The sequence below is a fragment of the Pelophylax lessonae genome (assembly GCF_965119305.1).
Source record: "Pelophylax lessonae genome assembly, chromosome: 1".
In the NCBI taxonomy this organism is placed as follows: Eukaryota; Metazoa; Chordata; class Amphibia; order Anura; family Ranidae; genus Pelophylax; species Pelophylax lessonae.
In genome coordinates, this window is record NC_138768.1 from 524862870 (window position 1) to 524887215 (window position 24346).

General features: G+C 41.1%; 1 protein-coding gene across 1 annotated transcript in view; it reads left to right on the forward strand.

Moving 5' to 3' along the window:
* Nucleotides 1–24346, forward strand: part of DNAH6 (dynein axonemal heavy chain 6) — a 473665-nt gene that overhangs the window by 190060 nt on the left and 259259 nt on the right. Inside the window, exons 33-37 of the mRNA XM_082248007.1 lie at nucleotides 492–599; nucleotides 1675–2230; nucleotides 3197–3319; nucleotides 13266–13448; nucleotides 19252–19395. Of these exons, the coding sequence (XP_082104133.1) occupies nucleotides 492–599; nucleotides 1675–2230; nucleotides 3197–3319; nucleotides 13266–13448; nucleotides 19252–19395 (1114 nt within the window). The remainder of the gene's footprint in view (nucleotides 1–491; nucleotides 600–1674; nucleotides 2231–3196; nucleotides 3320–13265; nucleotides 13449–19251; nucleotides 19396–24346) is intronic.

Consider the following 24346-nt stretch of genomic DNA (forward strand, 5'->3'; position numbering starts at 1 on the left):
GATGGTTGAGGATATAGGAGCATCACACAACTAGCATTCAACTAACCTAACCTAGATATTTACAAATTTAAAATGATGTACTCCTTTAATAAACCAACCTCAGTATCTGAATATATAAGTGAAATAAGCTATGGATCTTTGGTTTGCCAGTGCTTGTCACTGCTACTATATAGCCATTGATGAATTCCTAGCCATGTAGTTTGTCTATGAATGGAATGCTAATCTCACTATCTTTAAAACAGGGGTTCACATTTTCAACATATTTGGTGTATGATTTGTTATTTTTTTTTTTTTAATTGAACATTATTCAGACGATTTACCTATTTGTTTGATCTCTGGCCAAAAAAAAAAGTTATGATGCGCTTACATGGTACAAAATTTTGACTAATCCATTAAAAGTCAGAAAATATAAGAAACAAATGACAAAATGATTTATATTTTTAATATGCTTATACCTTTATTTTTTTTTTCTTTTTCTTTCACATTTAAAGCTCACTCAAAAGAGAAAATCCACATTTAAATGAGGATGTTGTCCTAATTCGTGCTTTGCGGGACTCAAATCTACCAAAGTTCTTAACTGATGATGCTGAACTCTTCAGGTGAGACACATACCATATACTTAAAGATAATATATTATTGTATGTAGATTTATTATGTGTAGATCGATAAACAGGATTTATGTGATTTACTTTCTTCATTATGGCCATTACTAAAAAATCCTTTTTTTCTAGACAGATAAATATGAAATATTGCATATGAACATTCTGTATTTCCATTTCCATCCAGCAGTTAGAGCTCTGGGATCCTTTTCATATAAAAGCTTCCCTTTGCTCCTTTACTGAAAAACCCTGATGTTTATAGAGCTCAGTAGTTCAAGCTGAAATATATTCACACATACATAAGTAAGAGCAGTGGCTTATCCCCCTTCCAGGCCTGTCTAATTTTAAACCAAAAATATTTGCATGTTGACTCTTGTTAGATCCATAGGGGAGAATTGTGGCGGCATCTCTGTATGTTTAAAAATGCTGCCAATCTCAACACGATGTTTTCATCCTTGATAAAATGATCACATTATTTATTAGTATTATTGTCCATGATGGCCAATTATGGTAGCTATGGTCTTGTGATTAGTGTATCATTAGAGGCATTACTAGTAGAAGAAAGGCACTGATTATACAGAACTTTAGTTGGGTCTCACTTGAAATATTATGTATTTTTGGGACCCTCAACTACTGAAAGATATGAATTATATAAAGACATAAAAATGGTACAAGGTTTCTATGTTAAGAAGTTTAGTATGTACAGTTAAGGAATAGCTATTAAAACTGACACCTACAAATATGTAAAGGAATTACATGTGGTTCAGTGAAACATTGTTTCTAAGATAAGGTAATCTATAGGTTAAAAGGTGCTTTACTGCAAGTATGGAAAATGGTATCAACTGTGGAGGGCAATTCAAACTTAAATTATTTAGAGGCAAGGGGAATAGAAAAAAAATAAATAAAAGGACAATCAGCATTCTCTTATTCTACAGACAATTATGTATTAGTTGAGTAAAGTGTTTTTGATACCTTTCTATGACATCTTTCTTTTGTTTGTAGTGCAACATTATTATTATAGTACTATTCAGTCCCAGTTTTTAACCATATAAAAAACAATTTCTTTCTTTCTCAGTGGCATCATATCTGACCTCTTCCCTGGAGTTTTTATTCCTGAACACGACTATGGTTCTTTACAGTCTACCATCATAGATGTAATGCTTGCCCGGGGTCTACAGCCTGTAGCCAGAATGGTACACAAAGTTATCCAGTTCTTTGAAACCATGATTGTTAGGCATGGTGTCATGCTGGTTGGTCCAACTGGTGGAGGAAAAACTACAGTTTACCAAATCCTAGCAGATACACTGACCGCCTTATTTAATGCTGGTGAAACACATCATTTTTACCAACCAGTTAAAACATATGTGCTTAATCCCAAATCAATCACAATGGGTGAACTATATGGAGAGGTCAACAACTTAACTTTGGAATGGAAGGATGGGTTAATGGCACTGAGCGTTCGAACAGCTGTGAATGACACATCAAAGGATCACAAATGGATTGTTTGTGATGGCCCAGTGGATGCTTTGTGGATTGAAAATATGAACACCGTTCTGGATGACAACAAGATGCTCTGTTTGGCAAACAGTGAAAGGATAAAATTTACACCACAGATTCATATGGTCTTTGAGGTAAAACTTTATAAAACAGTATGTTTGGTGGCCTTCAGAATTGTCCTGTTTGTGGAAACATTTAAAGGTTATGGTAGATTTTTGATTAAAAAATTCTCATAATTAGTCCGCATTAAATGCTTATTCTGGCAAAACGTAACTTTTGCAAATAATATAACTGACCCCATGCTCATAGTTTTCTAATTTTGCATAATGCCAAAAATGGCATTCATCTAAGAATCATTTCCTGACTAAATGAAACCATGATTGCTATTTTCACATGGTGTTTGGGTGAGAGTTATTTTTATTTCCTTATACTGGAATGTGAGGCTAAGTAGCAATAATCTAAATATCTGTATAACTAAGTAAACATACAAAATTTCTACTGTAACCACCATCTGGCTTGTGATCTTTCGGTATATTTAACAGTTTAAGTGAGCTAATAAAGAGCAATACCAATGTACTACTTCAATGTCAGCTTAACTAGGCATTAACAGACTGATTTTGCCACAGAATTATTAATTTTTGCTCATTAAATTGCTCATTAAATTGCTTTGTCAAAATTCTCATGGGGAAAATATTCTACTTCTTTTTTTCATAAATGTATTTAGAGGATTTTTTTTAGGTGTTCTTTGCATTAGTGTATTTGATTGTTTACTGTAGATTTAAATTTAATTTTTTTTTCTGAGTTTTTTCTTTTTGTAGAAACAGTGAGACTAAAAGGGTCTTTTTTTTGGCACAACAGTTCCAGGATAGCAGCATCCGTAACCCTCAGGGGCCATTTAAAGCCATTGCACCCTTTAAAGCCATTAAAACCACTTTAATTTCTCCTTTCCATTTTGCCATTTTGGAGAAAAAGCTCTCAGTTTCGCTCCTCCCTATGTATATCCAGTTATGGTGTAGTGAGGCAGGCCATTACAGTAAAAAGTAATGTGACGTTTAATATTGCATTCCTATACACTCTTACTGAAACATTTTTACTTGCAGGTCCAAGATCTAAAAGTGGCATCTCCTGCCACGGTAAGCCGGTGTGGCATGGTTTACATTGATCCAGAGGAATTGAAGTGGATGCCCTATGTGCAAACTTGGATAGCTGGCTTGCCAAGCAAAGTAGGCGCTTGATCAGCACTTTCCACATGTTCTGATGTGATTGATTACAAATACATGCAAGCATTACAAAATGCAGGCTAGCATTAGAGTCTACCTAATAATGGCCTAATACGCTGTTACAGCTCATATATCATCATTACATTCCCCTTGCACATCTTGTTAATTCTACTGTCCTGATTTGCTTAACCTGCCATTACTCTTTCTTCCACCTGGCAGTGAGCCATGATTTTATTTGTCAGAATGAGAAGCCACAGCAGATATATGCATGTGGAAAGCTAGGACAAATTATTGTGTACTTTGTACTAGTTCCTAAGGGAAACAAAATATGCAAGCAAGCTTCTTGTGACTTTCCTCCTTGCCCTAACAATTGCTCAGTTATGATCATATTTCCCCCCCCTCCTGTTTTTCCATATTTATCTCTGCTGACATAATTTTTCCATGATATTATCAGTTATCATTCCGCCATAATAGGAAATGGTTTTTACTAAGTATCATACGCACACAAAATTACATGGATGATCACCACTGATTAATCTATCTATTTAAATGGTTCATTTTTAACACCTAGGGAAAAGGGCTCTGATAAGTTAAAAACCAAACCAATCAGAGTTTAGTGCAGTGAAAATAATGTACTTTTGATTGGTTGCTGTGGATTACTGTTCTGTTGTATTCTTGAATTATGAAATGTTTTATTATCCTCATGACTGTGTCATTATAATTTTTTTGTTTTTCCTAAATAGATTGACAATTTTTTAAAGCAGAACTCCAGCATAATAAGTATATTAAATACAGGGAGCTGTTTTATGTCCCACATAATTCGTTTTTCTGTCCATTGAGTTAAAAAATGTACGCAGCCTTATCATAAGTAACAGCCAGGTGGATGACGCCGCTTTTTTTGTTACAGTTAGGGACTGTAAAAGAAATACTGGGATATACTCCACCCCTAGCCTGCTGACTAGACAGTAAAAAAAAGCAGCTAGTGACTGATGAAGTCACCTATCTGCTCACTTTGGTCTCTCCTCCAATAAGTATGTTGCTTATTAGCATGCAACACACCTGATTGACTGCCCCTTCCTCTCCCAGTAGGAGTACTGCTGTACAGTGAATTGCAAGGGGTGGAAAGAAAGTCAAATTTTGGCGCTTTCATTAGTTGCTTTAGAATATACATTTAATAGTATAGTAATAAATACAAAGCTGCATTCATTTTTGTCTTTTATATTTGCCTGGAGTTCAGCTTTTAATACTACATTTTATCTACAAAATATGTACCATTAGACTAAAATATATTTCGCAGGAACCAAAGGAAATTTGATTAAATCAGTAAGTGCTTCCTTTGGAACATTTATTTAAAGTTTTAAAATGTGTTAACCAAATTCAATAATTGATATAGAAGTTGATTTGCTCAATTGATATAGACAGTTTTATATACACGTCATTTTGATATCTGCCTATCTGTATGTCTTCAGACAAGCAGCAACTATTCAGCAAAGCCACCAAGGTTGAGAAATTCAGTGTTCTTCATAATAAGGAACTTGGCCCTGAAATTATATTTTATTTCCCTTTTTAAAGTTAAACTTTTTAAACAATTTAGCTGAGAAAAGGCGCAAAAAAGGCGCCCACATAGATGTAACATTGCTTATTGTTTGTGGACTTTAATAATCTTTATTGACTATTTCTAATCTGAAAAAATAATAGGATTATCATAGCTCTATCTTATCCCAAATTGACTTGAAAGAATGCCTGCCTTCATTACCTGAATAATGCCACTGCTGCAAAAAGAAGAATGACCATTACATTTATCACTATAGCGGTGAAAGGTCTTAAAATGTAACTTCTTTTGCAGGCGATGTCTCCAATTTGACCTCTAGTTTGGATTTACTGGGGTGTTCTGTACACAAGCAGTGTAGAGAATGCCTCTAGAATATTACAGCTGCAAGTTGCAGTTTTAGAAAAGCACTTTGGTTGCAGAATGAAATAGAAAAATTAGAAAGATCTATAGATCTAAGATCTATAAATTAGAAAGTACATCTATATAGTATATATATATATATATATATATATATATATATATATACAGTACAGACCAAAAGTTTGGACACACCTTCTCATTCAAAGAGTTTTCTTTATTTTCATGACTATGAAAATTGTAGAGTCACACTTCAAGAGGTAGTCACCTGAAATGGTTTTCACTTCACAGGTGCGTCCTGTCAGGTTTAATAAGTTTGATTTCTTGCCTTATAAATGGGGTTGGGACCATCAGTTGTGTTGTGCAGCAGTCAGGTGGATACACAGCTGATTGTCCTACTGAATAGACTGTTAGAATTTGTATTATGGCAAGAAAAAAGCAGCTAAGTACAGGAAAACGATGGCCATCATTACTTTAAGAAATGAAGGTCAGTCAGTCCGAAAAATTGGGAAAACTTTGAAAGTGTCCCCAAGTGCAGTCACAAAAACCATCAAGCCCTACAAAGAAACTGGCTCACATGTGGACCGCCCCAGGAAAGGAAGACCAAGAGTCTCCTCTGCTGCGGAGGATAAGTTCATCCGAGTCACCAGCCTCAGAAATCGCAGGTTAACAGCAGCTCAGATTAGAGACCAGGTCAATGGCACACGGAGTTCTAGCAGCAGACACATCTCTAGAACAACTGTTAAGAGGAGACTGTGTGAATCAGGCCTTCATGGTAGAATATCTGCTAGGAAACCACTGCTAAAGAAAGGCAACAAGCAGAAGAGACTTGTTTGGGCTAAAGAACACAAGGAATGGACATTAGACCAGTGGAAAATTGTGCTTTGCTCTGATGAGTCCAAATTTGAGATCTTTGGTTCCAACCACCGTGTCTTTGTGCGACGCAGAAAAGGTGAACGGATGGACTCTACATGCATGGTTCCCACCGTGAAGCATGGAGGAGGAGGTGTGATGGTGTGGGGGTGCTTTGCTGGTGACACTGTTGGGGATTTATTCAAAATTGAAGGTATACTGAACCAGCATGGCTACCACAGCATCTTGCAGCGGCATGCTATTCCATCCGGTTTGCGTTTAGTAGCATCATCATTTATTTTTCAATAGGACAATGACCCCAAACACACCTCCAGGCTGTGTAAGGGCTATTTGACCAAGAAGGAGAGTGATGGGGTGCTGCGCCAGATGACCTGGCCTCCACAGTCACCGGACCTGAACCCAATCGAGATGGTTTGGGGCGAGCTGGACCACAGAGTGAAGGCAAAAGGGCCAACAAGTGCTAAGCATCTCTGGGACTGTTGGAAGACCATTTTTAGGTGACTACCTCTTGAAGTGTGACTCTACAATTTTCATAGTCATGAAAATAAAGAAAACTCTTTGAATGAGAAGGTGTGCCCAAACTTTTGGTCAGTACTGTATATATATACTCACCGGACACTTTATTAGGTACAGTGTTGAAGTTCAAATTGAGCATCAGAAGGGGGAAGAAAGGGAATTTAAGTGATTCTGAACGTGGCATGGTTGTTGGTGCCAGATAGGATGGTCTGAGTATTTCAAAAATTGCTGATCTTATGGATTTTTTTTTTACACACAAGCATCTCTAGGGTTTACAGAGAAAGGCCTGAAAAAGAGAAAATATCCAGTGAGTGGCAGTTCTGTGGACAAAAAAGTCTTGTTGATGTCAGAGGAGAATAGGCAGACTTTCTGAATGTCAGAATAGACTGGTTTCAGAATATAGAAAGGCAACAGTAACTCAAATAACCACTTGTTACAACTAAGGTATGCAGAATACCATAGAGTAAAAAAAAACTGCGCTCAGAGTAACAGATAATTAAAGAGTTGTAGTGAAAGCTGCTGACAAAAATTTGCTAGTGACAAATATAACCAAAAAAAATATATAAGCAGTGCTTTCATGCAGTAAACAAAAAAGTCCATCACAATCCAATGAGAGTGTCCAAAGGCTGGTAGAGACACCACAATTGCACTATTAACACAAAGGGTAATAAGTAGATGTCCTCCACCAATAGCACAACATGCCAGGCCTCTTACCCTCCTTTGTGGACCCCCTAAATATAAGGAGTCAGCTGCGCTCAAATTTACTTCAGCCTCAAAGGATTCTCCCAGAGTAGCCTCCTGGTATTGAGAATCCAAAATGTATCACCAACAGTGATATCAAACCATGTAGCATGGCATGGAGGAGTAAAACAAAGCCTCATTGCGCAGTGTTTAAAATCAATTTACATTTATTAAAGTGTATAAAAATACTCACTAATGTTCTAACATAAACCATATGTTAGTCCAACAGTGATAACGAAGTTTCCAACCAATAAAATGGCCAACCTCTGTGTGTGTGTGTGTTGGAGATGTCATGTGACCTGGCTCCACCCAATGAGTTTCATTGTATGCAGACATCATCAGGGGCATGGTCACTATGATATATATAGTATGGAGGACGTAAGTCACTACCTCCAATGAGAGAGTGAGTACAAACCGGAACCAGAAGTGACGTCGTACCCAGAACAATAATAATCACACACAGACAGCCAGGACTGAAAAGATCCAAAGGAAGACCGATCCATATGTCACAAAAAGCAACATACTATGAAGGCATCAAAAATCAGCCATATTTCTTGTATAATATAAATTATAAAATAAAATGTAATTGTGGTAAAAAGTAAATGGAATTAAAAGACTCAATCACCAGCACTAACTTCTGGGATTGTCACCATCTTTTGGTTGGAAAGGTTCACATCTCATGAGAAACATTTTTAAAATAAATAAAAATTAAAACAACTAGATTAAAAATAATCAAATTAAAAATAATAACAGTGCATGTATATACAAACACTTCACTTGAGAGCCATTTATTTCAGGAAAATCACAGGAGTAATTTTTTTTTAATAGGAAGAGCCAATTTTAGCTGTTATTTATAAAGGAATTCACGTCCCACTCTACATTGAGACCGAACAGTCTATATGATTTTAAACAAAATATTCATCAAGTCTCCAGTCTAGAGATCTCTCTCTTCAAGTGGCTGCCCCTCCAATTCGGGCAAAATTTGTCAATAGCCATAAAGGAAGTCCCTCTCAAATCTCTATTGTTACACAGGTCATAATTTTTGGACAAACTGTGGTTAGGGAAACCTTTACGAATATTGGCAATATGCTCCTTTAATCTTGTCTGTAGTGTGCGACCTAAATATTGAAGACTGCAACGTCAGTTAATCAAGTAAACTACTTTTTATGGATGAGCAGTTAACGAAAGAACCATTATCGTACCATTTAGATGTGACATTAGAGTGTAAGGATAAATACTTCCTTCTATGGCAATTTACTTCACAGACTGTGCACTTCCTACATGGATAGAAGCTTTACATTTGCTGGAAGAAACTGTGTTGTTTGGGGGGTTCAGTTACCTTGGGAGCTATTTGTATCTTAGGAGGGAACAACCCTAAAGGTAACCATAGGGGCTTCAGGTAGTAATAGGCCCAGTATTCTGTCAATTCTCAGCACACCCCAATGTTTCCTCAAAAACTTTTTAACTGAAAAGTGCTAGTTTGAATAGGAGGTAAAAAATGAAAATTTAGGTGAGAAGGCCGATGAAACACTAAGAGAAAAGTGCTCATTCGCGTTCTCATTCCTTGGCATAAGCATGCTCTTTCTATCACGCTTATCCACCTCCGGAATAACACAATCCAATTCAACCGGATCATACCCTTTTTTCTAAGAAACAATCTCCCCTAGAAGATCTGCTTCCTCCAAAAAGTCGGATCTAAAAGTACAATTCCTCTTTAATTGCAAAAATTGGCTTTTCGGAACTGCCTCGAGCTAAGATTTATGATGGCAACCATTTGTGCTAATAAAGCCACTATGATCTGGGTCTTTAACGAAGGATGAGGTGACGAACCCGTTCCTCATAACTCAGATTTTTAGATTGAAGGAATGTACCTCCTCGGCACTAGACTTGTGCTGGAGGACAATTCCCTGATCATTAGCATTGAGCTGGCCAATAAAGTTATCAAGAGACTTTACATTGCCATTCCATAGGAGGAGGAGGTCGTCTATGTACCTCCTCCACAAAAACAATTTAAGTCTATGACAACCATAGATGATGTCCTCCTCCCACTTAGCCATAAATAAATTGGCCATGCTGGGTGCACATTTAGAGCCCATGGCAACTCCACGACATTGCAAAAAGTAAGAACCCTGGAACCAAAAATAGTTATGTCCCATAAAGAAATCAAGAAGCTGAAGAATGAACCGTTGTTGAAAAGAAGCACGCTAGTATCCTTACTAAAGTACTCCACTGCCTCTTTCTTATGCTGATGTGAAATTTGAGTATATAAAGACGCTACATCTACCATACCTAGGATGTTACCATCCTCCCACTCCACCTCTTCCAGCAAATGTATTACCTGTGCGGTGTCCTTGAAATAGTAGTTGGTTTGTATTACTAAAAGTTGTAAATAGACATTTACATACCTGCCTGCCCTGGAGGTCACAGAATTTATACCACTAATAATGGGCCTACCCGGGGGTTGTTGTAATTTTTTATGCACCATGGGCAGATAGTAGATGACTGGTATTCCAGAAGCTACTGGTACCAAATAGGCCTTTTCTTTTTTTAGAATCTCATTATGATATCTACAATCCACAACTGATTGTAATTGCTTCTTGAATTTCTAAGTGCAACTGTTAGGCAAAAGATAAGACTCCCCATCTGAGAGGATTCTATTCATCTCCATGTCATAAGATTCCCGATCAAGAACAACAATACCCCCCTTTATCTGCTGGCCGGATCACTATATCATTGCACTTTTTAAGGGACTCAAGTCCTTTCTTAAATATGGGATTCACTCTCTGATTTGTAATTTTTACTAGATCTTTTAAAAATAGATCCCTAAAAATGCTCAATAAGGGAGCTAAATTCTCAGGGGGGTTGCAGAGGGAGGCATTGGACAATGAAGAATGCCTATATCCATCTGCAGCTATCATAACATTCTGAGTAGGATTAGTAAATTAATAACTTTGGATGTTAAGCTGGCGAACATATTTTTAAATGTCAATAAAGACATCACATTTTTTTTTAGCGGACGTGGGGGAGCAAATTTTAAACCATGATTTAGCACGTGTTTCTCCTCTTCGAAGAGTACGGCCTTAAATAAGCTTGTTTAGTTCTATTTCTCTTTTTAGACTGTTCCCTTCCTTGAGAGCATGCTTATGCTGAGGACTGAGAATGTGAATGAGGACTTTTCTCGTAGTGCTTCATCAGCTCTCTCACCTAAATGTTAGTTTTTTACCTCCTATTCAACCCAGCACTTTTCGGTTAAAAAGATTTTGAGGAAACATTGGGGTGTGGTGAGAAATGATATAATACTGGGCCCATTACTACCTGAAGCCCCCTAAGATTACAAATAGCTCTCAACGTAACTGAACCCTCCAAAAAACACAGTTTCTTCCAACAAACGCACAGCATTTAGGATGTGTGCAGTCTGTGAAATAAATTGCCTTAAAAGTAGGAAATATTCATCTTTCTGCTCTAATGTCACATCTAAATCTTACGATATTGGTTATTTCATTACTAGCTTATCCAAAAATGTAGTGTACTTGATTAACTGTCCTTGAAGTCTTCAATATGTAGGTCGCACTGTTTGCACACTACAGACAAGATTAAAGGAGCATATTCGTAAAGGTTTCCCTAACCACAGTTTGTCCAAACATTATGGCCTGTGTAACAATTTGAGTGGGACATTCTTTATGGCTATTGACAAACTTTGCCCAAATTGGAGGGCAGCCACTTGAGGGGAGAGATCGCTAGACTGGAGACTCAATGAATATTTTGTTTAAAATCATATAGACCCTTCGGTCTCAATGTAGAGTGGGATGTGAATTCCTTTATCAATAACAGCTTAAATTGGTTCTTTCTATTAAAAACATTCTACTACTGTGATTTTCTTGAAATAAATGGCTCTCAAGTGAAGTGTTTGTATATACATGCACTATTATTTTTTTTAATTAGATTTTTTTTTAATCTGGTTGTTTTAATTTGTATTTATTTACAAAATGTTTCCTCTGAGATGGGAACCTTTCCAACCACTAGGTGGCGACATTCCCAGAAGTTAGTGCTGGCAATTAAGTATTTTAATTCCATTTAATTTTACCACATTTAAGTTTAGATGTTATAATTTATATTATACAAGTTTCCTATTAGAAATATGGCCGATTTTTGATGCCTCCATAGTATGCTGCTTTTTGAGACATCTGGAACTATTTTCCTTTGGATCCTTTATGCCCTGGCTGTCTGTGTGTGGTTATTATTGTCCTGGGTACGGCGTCACTTCTGGTTCTGGTTTTTACTCACTGTCGGCCTTTGGAGCGAAATTAAGATTGGAGGCGGTAATTTCTATCCTCCATCCTATATATAGTGTAGTGCGGAGCAGTGACCATGCCCCTGATGACGTAGGCATATGACAAAACACGTTGGGTGGAGCCAGGTCAATTGACATCACCATGCAGGGAGGTTGGCCATTTTGTTGGTTGGAAACTTGGTTATTACTGTTGGACTGACATGCGGTTTATGTCTTAATGTTTGTGAGTATTTTTATGCACAAATTATACATGTAAATCAGTTTTAAACACTGTGCAATGAGGCTTTGTTTCACTCCTCCATGCTACATTGTTGACATCGCTGTTGGTAATACATTCTGGTCTTAATATCAGGGGGCTACTCTGGGAGCACCTTTTAAGGCTAAGGGTAATTTCAGGGCAGCTGACCACTCTTATTTAGGGGGTCCACAAAGGAGGGTAAGAGGCCTGGCATGTTTTGCTATTGATGGAGGACATCTACTTATCGGCCTTTGTGTTACTAGCGCACTTGTGGTGAGTCTACTGACCTTCGAATACTCTCATGGGACTGTGATGGACTTTTTGTTTACTGCACGAAAGCGCTGCTTATGTATTTTCTTTATGCAGAATACCATCTCGGAATGCACAACACATCAAACCTTGAAGCAGATAGGCTAGAGCAGCAGAAGACCACACCAGGTGCCACTCCTGTCAGCTAAAAACAGGAAACTGAGGCTATAATTCGCACAGGCTCACCTAAATTGGACAAAAGAAAATTGGAAAAACATTGCCTTGTCTGATGAGTCTCAATTTCAGCAGTGACATTCAGATGGTAGGGTCAGATTTTGGCATAAACAACATGAAAGTATGGATCCATCCTGCCTTGTATCAACCATTCAGGTTTGTGGTGTTCTAATGGTATGGGAGATATTTTCTTGGCACACTTTGGACCCCTTAGTACCACTTGAGCAACGTTAAATGCCATGTCACAATGCTCAAATCATCTCAAACTGGTTTCTTGAACATGACCATGAGGTCACTGTACTCCACTGGCCTCCACAGTCAACAGATCTCAATCCAATAGAACACCTTTGGATGTGGTAGAACGGGAGACTCGCATCATGGAGGTGTCCTGCCGACAAATCTGCAGCAACTGCGTGATGCTATCATGTCGATATGGACAAAATTCTCTCAGGAATGTTTACAATACCTTGAGTTCAACCCGGTAATAGCAAGGCGTACCTAATAAAGTGGCCGATGAGTGTATATATACATAATATACATGGTATATATATATCTTTAGTGACAATAGAGTTTTCATTTAAGGTATGACAGATACAGTTGCATGAGTAATTTTGTAACAACAGAAAACTGAAAAAAAAAAAAAACATGTTAGTCCTTATCATTATCACAAAGGAGTAAATAAGATAAAATAAACAAAATAGAACTATTAGTCTTTCATACCAGATATTATACTTTTTGTGCGCTTAAGGAAAATTATTATTGTAATAAGTTAAAATAAAAGTGTGTATAATATGTAGCATTTAGCAAGCAGGTCACCTAAGTGCAACGGATTTGTAATTTATAAATAAAAAGCAGTGTACATTTTTTGTGCTTAATAATCTCATATGTGTCATTATAGATAAATGATGATACAAAGAAGTATATTTTGGATCTGTTTGAGCGTTATATAGAAGATGGCCTTAAGTTTGTCACTAGAAAATGCACGCAAGCTATTCCACAAGTCGAAATCAGTAAAGTAACCACACTGTGCTGCCTGCTTGAATCTCTACTGCTTGGAAAAGGAGGACCGGACTTAAAGATGGTAAACTAATAAGTTGCACCTCAAAATACAAAGTGAAAAAGCCACCTAACACTGTTTGAGTTTATGATCTGGCATTTGTACCTTTGTAAATAATATTTTTTTTACCAGTCTTGTGTTATACCACTGTGAACTTTTAATGTGTTTATTTGCCCAGTAAAAAAATCTGAAACTATATTTTGTTGTGGTAAGATACCCAAAGGTACATTTGTATCTTCTAAATGCAATGCTGTCTAAGGGCTCTTTCACACGGCCACTCCGCTTGTCCGCAAATCATCCTATTTTTTTGCGGATGATTTGCGGACATAATGTAAGTCAATGGCACTGCGGATGTCAGCGGAATACCATCCGCTGACATCCGATTTTCTTCCTTTCAGTTCTGTTCCGTTTTTTGGAACGGAACAGAACCCTATTTTTTCATCCGTTCAAAAAACGTAAAGGAAGGAAAATCGGATGTCAGCGGTGTCATCCGCTGACATCCGCAATGCCATAGACTTACATTATGTTCGCATATCATCCGCAAACGGATGGGATGATATGCGGGCATACGGAGCGGATGACACAAATGTCCTCCGCTCCGTGAAAAAAAAAAAAAAAAGTCCCGCAGCGGACAAAAGCAGCGGAGCGGCCGTCTGAAAGAGCCCTAAAGAATGTTTTTCTAACAATATTTATTATGTAGCAATCCATGAACACACCTGGTTCTAGAATTTCTAAATAGCAAGTTGCACAGTTTGCAAACCTTCCTTGGGATCATGAATACTTATAATTATTCAGTCCCTTGCAGTGTGGCAAATATTATTAAATAGTCAGTAGAAGATTCAGAGGGAAGCTGTTAAGGTGACATTTTTCATTTAAGAAACAAAACAAATGATCACTCAAGCAGCAGATCCCAAGGCTCAAAGTCCTCTGTTTCATCTGCTCAGCCCTTGCATTACAATATATCCTCACCCAGGCTACCCATTTGTATAGGTGTTTTTCATCACTTCACCCTTTCATTGAAGGGATTTAGGATACTACCAGTGGTGGGATTCAAAAATTTTAGTAACCAGTTCTGAGTTTCAATGCACAGTAACCAGCGTGCCCCCTTTCAATGCACAGTGACCAGCGTGCCCCCTTTCAATGCACAGTGACCAGCGTACCCCCTTTCAATGCACAGTGATCAGCGTGCCCCCTTTCAATGCACAGTGACCAGCGTGCCCCCTTCAATGCAGTGACCAGCGTGCCCCCTTCAATGCAGTGGCCAACGTGCCCCCTTTCAATGCACAGTGACCAGCGTGCCCCCTTTCAATGCACAGTGACCAGCGTGACCCCTTCAAAACAGTGACCAGCGTGCCCCCTTCAATGCAGTGACCAGCGTGCTCCCTTCAATGCAGAGACCAGCGTGCCCCCTTTCAATGCAGAGATCAGCGTGCCCCCTTTCAATACAGAGACCAGCGTGCCCCTTCAATGCAGAGATCATCATGCCCCCTTTAATGCAGAGACCAGCGTGCCCCCTTTCAATGCAGAGTGAACAGCGTGCCAAGTCCCCCCCCCCAAGACCAGTGCACTTACCTGTAGCGGCGGCTTCTCTTCAGTCCCCGCATCTCTTCGAGTCCTCCCGCCTCCACCTCGGCCAATGGCATGGGGTTTGCCTTTCGGCCAATCAGGAACCGGGTCTCGGACCCGCTTCCTGATTGGCCAGGAGGAGGATCCGTGTAACAATAGCGAATTTTCATTCGCTATTGTCACACAATGGGTGGGCTCGGGGCGCAGAGCAGAGCAACCCTTTGCTGGAGCCAAATTGTAATAGGCGGGGACTGGGAGGCGGCGGCGCGGTGGCCTGGAGGAGAAAGGAGGGTGACGTCACTGGTTGCTAGACGCTAAGCTGCTCTAGCCTAGCAACCAGTGCAGTGTGTGGGCTTCCGGCCGCCTCCCCGCAGAGAGAGAGCACCGCCGTCACGGCCACATGCAGGGAGAGAGGCAGAGAGAGCCAGTGCGGATGATACAGATGGTCACAGTAAGGCGGTTCGGCGAACTTCCAAATGTTTAGTAACCGGTTCTATGGAACCGGTGAGAACCGGCTGAATCCCACCACTGGATACTACCCTCCTTTTTTCCAGCTTAAAGGTTTTTAGATGTGCTGCAAAGCAGGCAGTCATATTCATGCATATGTATTTATCAGGTAACATCCTCATAAATGGAGCTCCCTCTCCCTGAAGTCAAGGGTTTAAGGCTGTTTTACTTAAGCATTCAGCTATTAACTGGTTGTTCTTGTGGTCTGGGCATACCTTGTTTTTCCAACCTTCCTTACCCTGAAGTCAATGGATAGATGTCTTAGATGTTGGCCTTTACTTAATTAAACATTCTCTTTTGTTGACCATCTTAGCTGCTGGCCTAAGTTTGTTTTTTCCTGCTCAGGCAGTTTATTGTTCCACTTGTTTTCCTAATATTGGACGATTGGTCCACTTACACAATATTAGTTGAAATCCATCATTCTTTCAGCTAACAGGTTCCCCCTAGTAGTGATTACCTGTCCAGGTCTTGAACACCAGGTTGACTCTCAGTGTCCTTCCCTTGGTCATGGCAGTTTCCATATTTGCTTTAGTGCTTCTCCATCTAGCCTTAGTTCAGGCGTTGATTCCTTCAGATACTCTTACAATTAGATTTCCACATCTCTTCCAGATCTCCCAGTGACTATTGCCCATCCCTCAGCTGGGCTGCTTTTGGATGACCCAAATGTATAAGAATTTTTAAATTCATGTGTACATGTGATAAAGAAAAAAAAAAGACAAAATGCAAATAGGCTTCTCATTTTGTTTAAATATAAGAAATTGTAAATAATTAATTAAAAAAATATAATTCCAAGTAGATGGGGATATTGTTAGAGCTTCTTCTTTTCTCAGCCCATCTGGTGTGGCCCATCCTTTAGACCTTTACGGTTAATTTACCTCTTCTGCTTTGGGACAGTGGAAATTGTTACATTTATCATACTTCCTCAGGTTCCTTCCTGACTATTCCAAGTTTCGAAGCCAACCAAAGTCATTTGAAGACCTCTGCGTGGTAGAAGGACCGATTCGAAAATCCCTCTCCATTTCCTATGTCAATTTACTCACAGTTACTTCTCAGCAAGACCCATCGCATCTGCTCAAATGAGAAAGAGATCTAAATATTACATTCTTGGAGGACCAAAAGAATCGTATACCCTTCTTTGCACACAGATCTTTCCTTTGCAGTAAATATCAGGAGACCTCTTATAAAATCTTGATGCGCTGGTAGCGTACACCGTTAGTGCTAGCGTCTCTCTTCCCCAGACATAATCCTCTTTGTTGGCGTTGTGGTACCCAGACTGGCACAGTCTTTCACATTTTTTGGGATTGTCCCACGATTCGCCCTTTTTAGCAACAGGTTTTGCAAATCGTGCACAAACTCACAGAATAATCTCTATTTGACAACCCAGCTGCTATACTTACTAATTTGATGCCTATGTCAAGTAAGAGATATCGTAAATCCTTACTAAAGTTGCATTCCCAGTATGTGAAAACAACAAGCACCTCCCCTTATATCTCAATGGTTTGCCAGAGTGAATGATATTCAGCAAATGGAACACCTCACTGCGGCCCTCAGAGACAGAAGAGCACAATATGTGCTGGTTTCACTGGGACATGTTTCATTTTTTGGATGAATACTTATCCTACTCATAAACAATTGAGGGCACTCATTTGAGAGCTTACTGCCTAGTGTTGACAACCCCACTGTGGTCCCCCTCCCCCCCTTTTTTTTTCTTTCTTTCTCTCTCCATGTCTTGTATCCATCTCACTTGTTTCACTTTTTTCTTCTTCTCTACAACACTGTTGGTGTCCTCTTTTCTGTCTGAAAACATTTGAAAATGCCTTATCAGTATGCACATATCAGCTGGTAGGAATGTCTGGTGTGCAGTCATTATTACCCCCATGGTTAGAGGAGCAATATGTCCTTAGATGTCCTCGAGATGGGAACCGAAGAGGAGGTAGGATGAGCAGGGGACTGTGGGAGATGGTGAGGGGATCGGTTGGAGGAGGCGGTGGTGGCACCCATACTACTGCTGGAAGAAGCTTGCCTCCTGTGAAGTAGCGGTGCCTGGGCCAGGGTCCCGGGATGTCGTGCTTTGCAACTGCCGCTGCTGATGGAGCCGGCGGGCGGCGGGAAGGTAAGAGGAGTTAGTGATATCAGATGATATGACAAGACACTGACTCCTTTACCAGCGCTAATGAAGTGATCAGGGAGCCCTTTTAAAAGGATCTCTCTCCCCCCTCTCTCTCCCTCTCTTTCTCCCCCTTCTCTCTCTCACCCCTCTCTCTCACCCCTCATCTTTCACCCCCTCTCTCTTCACCCCCCCTCTCTCTCTCTCTCCCCCTCTCTTTCTCTCCGCCCTCTCTCTCTATCCCCCCTCTCTCTCTCTCTCTCCCCTTTTCTCTCTCCCCCTCTCACTCATCACCCCACTCTCTCTCACCCTCTCTCCCTCTCCCCCTCTCTCACTCCCTCTCTTTCTCTCTCACCCCTCTCTCTCCTCCACCCCTCTCTCTCTCCCACCCCTCTCCCCCTCTCTCTCTCTCCCCCTCTCTCTCTCACCCCCTCTCTAACCTCCTCTCTCACCCCCTGTCTCTCTCACTATGCCCTCTCTCTCACCCTTCTCTCTCTCACTCCCCCTCTAGCTCTCTCCCCTCTCAATCTCACCCCTCTCTCTCTCTAACTCTTTCTTTCTCTCTCCCCTTCTCTCTCACCCCTTTCCCCTCTTTCTCTATCACCCCCCTCACCCCCTCTCTCACTCCCTCTCGCTCTCACCCCTCTCTCTCTCCCCCTCTCTCTCTTACATTACGCTCTCTCTCTCTAACTCCCCTCTCTCACTCCCCCCTCTTTCTCATCCCCCCTCTCTCTCTCTTACACCCCTCTCTCTTTCACCCCCTCTCTCTCACTCCCCTCTCTCTTGCTCTCTCACATCCTCTCTCTTCTTGCCCCTCATTCTCTCTCTCCCCCCTCTCTTGCACCTCACTTTGTCTCACCCCCTTCTCTCTCTCGCCCCTCCTCTCTCCCCCTCCACCTCTCGCCTAACCACTGGTGCACTAAGATGCCAGTGGTTATTTCTTGATCAGTTGTGTGTTTACACTGAAACACTAAAAGCACCTATAGCTCTTGGTAGTCCCTGATCAAGCCACAAAAGCAGTGAAACATGTAGGGTTTTGATCTGGTGTGAAATATGTTTTATTTAGGTGAGGATTTTAAGAAATAGTAAAAGAAAGAAAATAAAAGAAAAATACAAAAATAAGTGAAATTTGGAGCCTATGCAGGGAAATTTTAATTAAGTTGATACAGAGAACAAGAAAATGAGAATAGGACATTTTGAAGGCAAAGAAAGAGGACACAACCATTAAGAGAGATCTTGAAGCGAAGGGAAAGATAAAAGAAAATTGGGCTGCAAAATAAAAAAAGCTAGAGAAGATTTGTAGACAGAAGTTGTAATAGTATGTGCACAGATAGCTGAGGCTCCATAAAGGAGAAAATGGGTGAAATAAAGATTCTAATATGGCATCTCGTTCTAAATAGAAAAATGTGCATGATAATAACACATAAGGTAATGTTGGAAAAATAATTTTATTTGACAAATCTAATAAAATTAGATTTGATTAAACTCTGGTGGGGATAGATGTGGAAAAATTGTAATGTATGTCAAACCTATTATGCTTTATATAAAATAATTGAACCCTCACTTACAGATTTAGGAGGGTATAATAAAATAAAAAACACATTTTGTAAAAAGATACTATTAACAAATAATTACTGTTTTTTTTAGGACCAAACAAGACTTAATAGCATTGTTTGTCAAACATTTGTCTTCTGCTATGTCTGGTCCGTGGGAGGAAACCTAACAGAAAATCACTGGGATGCTTTTGATACATTTATCAGACAGCAGTTTGAAGACAACTCTGAAGCTAAGGTAAGCCCTGGAACCTTTTTTTTCTGTGATAATAAATATAGGTTACCTATTTTTCTTAATACGCATCTTTGCCTGCCCTTTCCTTACTAAAAAAATACATGCTTTCTTGTACAAATGAGGGTAGAGCACTAGCTCATGCAATAACAAATATGGCCACTGGATGTCAATGTTCATTTATTTAAAAAAAAAGCTTTGTTTCCTAAACTCGGAGCTCAAATAAGGGAGAAGTCTTCAATAATATTTTAAAAATAAACAAACAAACAAACCAAAAGAACACAAATCTGTTTGAAAAAAATATTACATACTAATAAGCATGTATAGAAAATGTGGTAAATACCTGCTGATGGCAAGGGACTGTAAGATTTCAGCCCCTTTCACACTAGTGCGACTTGTCCCGCGATTTTGGACCGCAAAATCGCATGACAAGTCGTTTTCCATTATTTTCAATGAGCCCCATTCATATCAGCGCGTTTTGAAGTCGCACCGACTTCAAAGTAGTTCCTGCACTACTTTGGCACGATTTTAATGCGTTTTGAGGTATATAGCCATAGCCATTGCTTTCAAAATCGTGTCAAAATCGCGGCAAAGTCGCGTCAAAATCGCGTCCCAAAATCACGGCAAAATCGTGGTAAAATCGCGTCGCATTAGTGTGAAAGGGGCCTTAAAACAAGCACTGCTACCTAGATCCATACTTTAAGGATTTGTGTGTGTGTGTGTATATATACTGTATATATATATATATATATATATATATATATATATATATATACACAGTATCTCACAAAAGTGAGTACACCCCTCGCATTTTTTGTAAATATTTTATTATATCTTTTCATGTGACAACACTGAAGAAATTACACTTTGCTACAATGTAAAGTAGTGAGTGTACAGCTGGCAACAAAAGTCAATACCAGCTCTAAGTGAAAATGTCCAAATTGAGCCAAAGTGTCAATATTTTGTGTGGCCACCATTATTTTCCAGCACTGCCTTAACCCTCTTGGGCATGGAGTTCACCAGAGCATCACAGGTTGCCACTGGAGTTCTCTTCCACTCCTCCATGATGACATCACAGAGTTGGTGGATGTTGCGCTCCTCTTGAGGATGCCCCACAAATGCTCAATAGGGTTTAGGTCTGAAGACATGCTTGGCCAGTCCATCACCTTTACCCTCACCTCCTTTAGCAAGACAGTGGTCGTTTTGGAGGTGTGTTTGGGGACGTTAATATGTTGGAATACTGTCCTGCGGTCCAGTCTCTGAAGGGAGGGGATCATGCACTGCTTCAGTATGTCACAGTTTATGTTGGCATTCATAGTTCCCTCAATGAACTGTATCTCCCCAGTGCCAGCAGGACTCACGCAGCCCCAGACCATGACACTCCCACCACCATGCTTGACTGTAGGCAAGACACACTTGTCTTCAGTGGCGGCTGGTGCTCAAAATTTTGGGGGGGGGGGGGGGGGTACAAAAAGAAAAATGTAATAGGTATTGCTTCGCGGCAAAAAACGCGGTAAAAAAATTGCATGACTTTGAGGTCATGGTACAGGCATGGCACAGATGATGGTATAGGCATGGCACATGTGATGGTATAGGCATGGCACAGGTGATGGCATAGGCATGGCACAGGTGATGGCACAGGTGATGGCATAGGCATAGCACATGTGATGGCATAGGCATGGCACAGGTGATGGCACATGTGATGGCATAGGCATGGCACAGGTAATGGCATAGGCATGGCACAGGTGATGGCACAGGTGATGGCATAGGCATGGCACAAGTGATGGCATCGGCATGGCACAGGTGATGGCACAGGTGATGGCATAGGCATGGCACAGGTGATGGCACAGGCATGGCACAGGTGATGGCATAGGCATGGCACAGGTGATGGCACAGGTGATGGCATAGGCATGGCACAGGTGATGGCATAGGCATGGCACAGGTGATGGCACAGGTGATGGCATAGGCATGGCACAGGTGATGGCATAGGTATGGCACATTTGATGGCACAGGTGATGGCATTGGCATGGCACAGGTGATGGCATAGGCATTGCACAGGTGATGGCACAGATGATGGCATAGGCATGGCACAGGTGATGGCATAGGCATGGCACAGGTGATGGCATAGGCATGGCACAGGTGATGGCACAGGTGATGGCATAGTCATGGCACAGGTGATGGCATAGGCATGGCACAGGCATGACACAGGTGATGGCATAGGCATGGCACAGGTGATGGCACAGGTGATGGCATAGGCATGACACAGGTGATGGCACAGGCATGGCACAGGTGATGGCACAGGTGATGGCATAGACATGGCCCAGGTGATGGCATATGCATGGCACAGGTGATGGCACAGGTGATGGCATAGGCATGGCACAGGTGATGGCACAGGTGATGGCACAGGTGCTGGCATAGGCATGGCACATGTGATGGAATAGGCATGGCACAGGTGATGGCACAGGTGATGGCATAGGCATGGCACAGGTGATGGCATAGGCATGGCACAGGTGATGGCACAGGTGATGGCATAGGCATGGCACAGGTGATGGCATAGGCATGGCACAGGTGATGGCATAGGCATGGCACATGCATGACACAGGTGATGGCATAGGCATGGCACAGGTGATGGCACAGGTGATGGCATAGGCATGGCACAGGTGATGGCACAGGCATGGCACAGGTGATGGCATAGGCATGGCACAGGTGATGGCATAGGCATGGCACAGGTGATGGCACAGGTGATGGCATAGGCATGGCACAGGTGAAGGCACAGGTGATGGCATAGGCATGGCACAGGTGATGGCATAGGCATGGCACAGGTGATGGCACAGGTGATGGCATAGGCATGGCACAGGTGATGTCACAGGTGATGGCATAGGCATAGCACAGGTGATGGCATAGGCATGGCACAGGTGATGGCACAGGTGCTGGCATAGGCATGGCACAGGTGATGGCATAGGCATGGCACAGGTGATGGCATAGGCATGGCACAGGTGATGGCACAGGTGATGGCATAGGCATGGCACAGGTGATGGCAAAGGTGATGGTACAGGCATGGCACAGGTGAGGGCACAGGTCGGCTTCAATCACTTACCTTCTGACGGCGACGGGATGGCGGGATTCCGGGAACCCAGACGAGCAGCGCCGTGGACGTCCTCCTCTTCAGTCTTCTGTCTTCCGGTCCGGGCGGCGGGAAGGAGATCGGGTGGTGACGGTGCGTGACTGACTCACGCACCGGCACCGCCCCCATTGCGAGTCAGCGATGTCCTGGATGATGATTGGTCCAGGCTGGAGACTGGACCAATCACAGCCAGGATATCACGAAGGTGGGGGTGGCTCAGCGCTTTTTCCTGCGCCCAGGTTACGCCCCCAGAAGGCAGCCAATCGGCGCCTCTTCTGGGTCGTAAACCCCACCCCCCCATAGCCACCAGGCCCAGCGCATAGGCCTGCAAACACAATTTTTTTTTTCAAAACTTTATTTGTTCTTTTTGTCATTTTTTTTCTATTTTTTTTCTTTTTTTTTAGGGGGGCGGCGCTCTGGCGCCCCCTATGCACGGGCCGTCACTGCTTGTCTTTGTACTCCTTACCTGGTTGCCGCCACACATGCTTGACACAATCTAAACCAAATAGGTTTAGCTTGGTCTCATCAAACCACAGGACATGGTTCCAGTAATCCATGTCCTTAGTCTGCTTGTCTTCAGCAAACTTTTTGTGGGCTTTCTTGTGCATCATCTTTAGATGGGACGATAGCCATGCAGACCAATTTAATGCAATGTGCGGTGTATGGTCTGAGCACTGACAGGCTGACCCCCCAGCCCTTTAACCTCTGCAGCAATGCTGGCAGCAGTCATATGTCTACTTCCCAAAGACAACCTCTTGATATGACGCTGAGCACGTGCACTCAACTTCTTTGGTCGACCATGGTGAGGCCTGTTCTCAGTGGAACCTGCCCTGTTAAACAGCTGTATGGTTTTTGCCACCGTGCTGCAGCTCAGTTTCAGGGTCTTGGCAATCCTCCTATAGCCTAGGCCACCTTCATGTAGAGCAATAATTCTTTTTTTCAGATCCTCAGAGAGTTCTTTGTCATAAGGTGCCATGTTGAAATTCCAGAGACCAGTATGAGAGAGTGAGAGTGATAACACCAAAATTAACATACCTGCTCCCCATTCACACCTGAGATCCTGTAACACTAACGACTCACATGACACTGGGGAGGGAAAGTGGCTAATTGGGCCCAATTAGGACATTTTGATTTAAGGGAGTACTCACTTTTGTTGCCAGCAGTTTAGACATTAATCGCTGTGTGTTGAGGTATTTTGAGGGGACAGCAAATGTACACTGTTATACAAGCTGTACATTCACTACTTTACATTGTAGCAAAGTATAATTTCTTCAGTGTTGTCACATGAAAAGATATAATAAAATATTTACAAAAATGTGAGGGGCGTACTCACTTTTGTGAGATACTGTAAATATATATATATATATTTATATACTGTAAATAGATATATAAATGTTTTTTTCTATGTGGGCTTAATAATAAAATAACAAAATCTAGTTTGTATTTACCATTGTGATAAAAAAAAAGTTGCTGTACTATATAAAGGAAACACTAACCTCTCTTGCCAAACTGTATCAGGCCACATTTACACTGAGTTCTGGGAACGTGCGCAGAAATGGAAATGTACGAAAAATGTGTTTAAATTCACATCATGCTTGGGGTGCCATCTTTTAATGGCACCCCAACTGTGTGTAAAACACACATCACAAAATGCACTTGGGTAACTGCAAAAAAAAAAAAAAAAAGATACATTTGACAAGTGTAGGGCAGCCCATATGCTGTTGCACGACAAACGTGGTACAAAAGAGAACACCTTACGTCTCAAAGGTGGGAAAGCAACTTAAGAAAATTGTGGAAGCTCCCAACTTATTTAAGGATAAATGAAGGTTATTT